The sequence below is a fragment of the Sinocyclocheilus rhinocerous genome, unplaced genomic scaffold (assembly GCF_001515625.1).
Source record: "Sinocyclocheilus rhinocerous isolate Xijiao unplaced genomic scaffold, SAMN03320098_v1.1 scaffold1462, whole genome shotgun sequence".
Taxonomy (NCBI): Eukaryota; Metazoa; Chordata; class Actinopteri; order Cypriniformes; family Cyprinidae; genus Sinocyclocheilus; species Sinocyclocheilus rhinocerous.
The window spans coordinates 414,926-419,269 of record NW_015639843.1 but is presented as its reverse complement, the minus strand read 5'-3'; the positions used below and the strand labels follow the sequence as shown (position 1 = coordinate 419,269).

The window sequence follows — 4,344 nt, the reverse complement described above, 5'->3', positions numbered from 1 at the left end:
ATCTTAATGATTCCTAAATGCATCTACTTTCGGAAGGCCAAATATAGTGCTTTTGCTTTCGCCTAGAAACACACAGCGTCTCCTTGACATGGCTGCTTCAACACTAACTGCGGTTACTGAAACCATGCCTTCTTTCTTTGCGTGCACATTTGGGCGGCATTATGCTAATATTTTCACATAGTGAGGTAGATATGTGGGGGCGTGTTAGAACGAGCCGTTTTAGGGGGGCGTGGCAGAGTCTTAACTTTGATAAAGAATATCTCTTTGGGTTTGAGACTTTAGTCTTTGCAACTTCAGGGATCTTATCTATGCACAATCAGCTTGTAACACTCCAAAGAGAAAGGAAAACTTGAAATCACATCATATGACCCCTTTAAAACTAGCAAGGCAGCAATAAAGGGCCATAAATATTTAGCTTACCATTAGAAGAACTGAAGCCAGCCCAGATGATATTTTGAACCTCCAGAGAAACAACTGGTTCCACTTTACTTCCTTATGGAACGTCATTGTCATTTACAAATATCCATTAAGCCAAAACTTAACTAACACATTTAAAAACATGTGCGTACCATAAAATAAAGCAAAAAAACACGAACTAAGAAAAAAAGAACACTCATTTTGCAGGTTAGCCAATCACTGTCTTAAATTAGTCTCCGATTGCTCGCCAAATGCTCCCTCTTTAACCCTTAAAGTGGCCTGACTAGACTTTGAACATTCAACTCTGCAACGGCGCCTCTTTCAAAAATATAAATTCAACATATGATAAAAAAGTAAAGAATGCAAAATTGTCTACACTACTTTCATGTAAACCTGTAGCTTTAAAGTTGTATAATTTTAATTCTGTGATATAGCTTATCGATATTCTATTGGTCACGTGACTTCGTGATACCATCTTTTATAAGATGGTTATTCCATATACGGTTTTTACATACGTAGCAAGTTTTCACAAAATAAAAAATAATAAAAACATTATTATTCCGCCAAACGATGTTGTTCCTCAGAAACCGTTGTAGTTGCAACAAAGTGGTTGCCGAGCAACACACAGATGCAAAGAGGTGTATGTTTGTGGAGTAATTTACAACAGCTTGGAACGCGGCTCAACCAATCAGAATCAAGGACCGGAACTCTCTGTTTTATAATTAGAATTTTGGAACACAGTGAAGTTCTTTAGATGAGCTTGCGATTTGTATGCATAGTATTTCACACTGTTAATAAAAAAGCAAGCAAATCATGTTTTAATGATACACAATGACGTAAGATCAATGTACAATGTTTTTTATTTGATAAAGGCATACATTGAAGGTGAAACCAGTCTTTTGTAGGATTACTTAATATACACAATCTGTACATGTATTACTTCCAGAAACAAAAAGAACTACTGAATCAAACTGTAAAAACGAAGCGTTGTTAATAGCATTAAACATACTGTGAGTGTGTTCAGGATCTTTTTAAAGCTGCATAAAAACCACAAAACGTCGTAATATTGTATGCGCACCATCCTTCCATTGACACAAAAGCTTCATGAAACATATTTGCAAAAGCTGGCACCCATCAAATCACACTGTGCCATCGGTGATGCCAGTCCAGAATAAACCCCTCAGACTGGTGCCTGTAACATTATACATGTAAACAGTGATAGTAATATTACAGCATGTAAATGTCATCGTTTAGACCTGATGAAGAATATTTCAAACATTCACTTTGTTCTGCCGCTTCTAGCCGTCTATACATCGTATCAAAACCAGGAATCTGATCAAAAGAGTTTAAATCAACTGTCCAGTTTGGTTTCTTGCTCACTGGCAAATATTATTAGAAATGTTTGTCACATGCACTCGCTGTTTTGAACAGACATCTACCTTCGTTTTTATACAGAAATATACATCTTTTGTTAGAGCGATAGTTCACACAAAAATTACAATTTTGTCATTATGTACTCTCTCAACCCTCATGTTGCTTCAAACCTGTTTGACTCACTTTCTTCCATAAAACACAAAATTATTTATTTTGCAGAATGTCTAAGCTGCTCTTTGAAAGTAGATCCAGGGGCTATTAATAATAATACTAAAATAAATAAATAAACAAATAAGATAAAATAAATAAAAAATTCAAAAAGGAAACAAAACACCGTAAAATGAAATAAAATATAATAAAGCTTCAAAAAGAGACGATAAAATAAAATGTAATAATAAATTCAATAAAATAGATTAACATTCTTCCATAAAACACAAAAACGAATTTATTTAGCAGAATATTTAAGCTGCTTTTTGGAAATAGACAGTGACCAGGGGCTAAAAAAATTAAATTAGGTAAAATAAAAAGCCTCAAGAAAGACACACAAACGTAAAATCAAATAAAATATCAAATAAAATAATAAAATAAAGCTTCAAAAAGGACAAAACGAACATTAAATAAAATAAAACGAAGCTTCAAAATAATTTTTTTTTTTTTTTTTACATAAAACACAAAATTATTTATATTGCATGATGTTAAAGCAGAAAAAAATATGAAATAAAACAAAGCTTCAAAAAGGAAAAAAAAGGAAAGTGACCGGGGCTAAAAAAAAAAAAAAGGACAAAAAAATAAAATAAAAAACTTAAAAGGTTTTTATTTATTAATTTTTTTTTTTACATAGGAACGTCAGTTATATGGGTTTGGAACAACATGAGAGCGAGTAAATGACAGATTTTTCATTTTCAGGTGAGCTATCCCTAGTTTAGGGGTTGGCGTAAGGAATTATGTGTATTTGGGTGGTGTGGGTGGGGTAGTAACTGAAGCTAAGAGGAACCTAAAGCACGCAGCTCTCAGTGCAGTCAGTGATACTATCATCAGCAGACCTCTTCCTGAGCTCGCGGCCGGGTTTGTGGTGGGCCGTCGGGTGCTTGTGGTGGTCGGACTGCAGAGCCTCCTCATGTGACATCGCCCCCTGATGGACCGGAGGAGCCGCGTTCCCCTCGGGCCGCTTCACCTGCAGGTACGCCCGCACGCGATGGTGCCGCAGCTTGCTGTCGCTGAAGTCGATGACATGGCATTCGTACGTTCCCTCGTCCGCAGGCTTCACGCTGGACAGACGGAGCTTGTGGGAGATGTTGCTTCCGGCAACCTTCACCACCTACAGAGAAACGGACAGGAGATGTGTGGAAGCCAGTGTCAGGGTATTAAATCATGAATCAGCCTCGAACATGCTGATTGAAGATGGACTCCGGGATGAAGCAGTGTGTGTTAGAAAATCAGATCTAGAACAGCCTTTTGAGAACATTTAAGGCAAGACACTAACAGGCAAAACTATTGTTTTATTTATGCACTAATCAATTTTGTGATTTTGTGCTATTTTGCTTCCATAACATGTCTTTTTTTCAGACTAGTGGAAAGAAAACATCCAAAGTGTTCATTTTATTACACTTTTGCGTCTGTAGATTTTAATTAGAGTACATATTTTTCAGAATATGTTTTTATTCTGCACTGAGCCAGAAATGTAACCAAACCAAACTTCAGTTTTATTCTTATCTATATTCTGAAGGTTTTTGCAGAGGGGTTTGTTGTTCATATATCATTCGCCTGGTTTCTATTACATTTTGTTCCTTAAAACATGTGAAAATGTATTCTAGTTTTTGACTGTTGACATTATTTTCTGATTTATGGAGTAATAAAAAGAAATATCCAACATCCTATTTATAAGTCCTTTAATATGTCAACAAAATGAAACAAGAATTTCGTACCTGGCTTTATCCACTGTTCAAATTTATGTTCCGCAAATTAGTGCATATTTAATTACATAATGCATCATTTGCACATTTAAATATAATATTTAAGAAAACTTGTAATGCAAAACCATTGTCTTAATCTGTTTAATCAACTGGTGAAAATATGGTTATTTCTATTAATTAATTGTCACCCTGTTCACCTGTAGTGCTTTGCCTCGACTACACCCATGCCTGTGGTACTCGCAAAACACAAGCACCAATCTAATAAACCTCTGGATTTGTTAACAAGGAGTCTTTTGTATTGTTCCCAGCTCTCATGTTTTCTGTCCTGCAGGCTGAAACTAGCTCCTGAACATCAGAGCTCCTGTGTGGCCCAGCATGTGCCTCTGAGCAGCAGGAAGCAGTAGAGACGGTGTTTCCATCCACATCTGGGATATTGTGTTAAAAATGCGAGATGGAAACACCAAAATACAAATAAAATATCCAAAATGTGCATAAATGTAAATTATTTATCAAAAATAAGATGATAAAAAAAATTTATGAAAAATAATAATATATAAAAAAAATTAAATTCTATTCAAACGTAAAATTTTTTATTTATACTAGTATGAAAATCATTAAATGTTTTTTTTGAATATGCATC

General features: G+C 35.1%; 1 protein-coding gene across 1 annotated transcript in view; it reads right to left on the bottom strand.

Moving 5' to 3' along the window:
- Positions 1-2,651: 2,651 nt before the first annotated feature.
- LOC107752208 (V-set and transmembrane domain-containing protein 2-like protein) overlaps positions 2,652-4,344 on the bottom strand; it is a 68,695-nt gene continuing 67,002 nt past the window's right edge. The window contains exon 4 of the mRNA XM_016568109.1: positions 2,652-3,109. Within this exon, the coding sequence (XP_016423595.1) occupies positions 2,786-3,109 (324 nt within the window). The 3' untranslated portion in view covers positions 2,652-2,785. The remainder of the gene's footprint in view (positions 3,110-4,344) is intronic.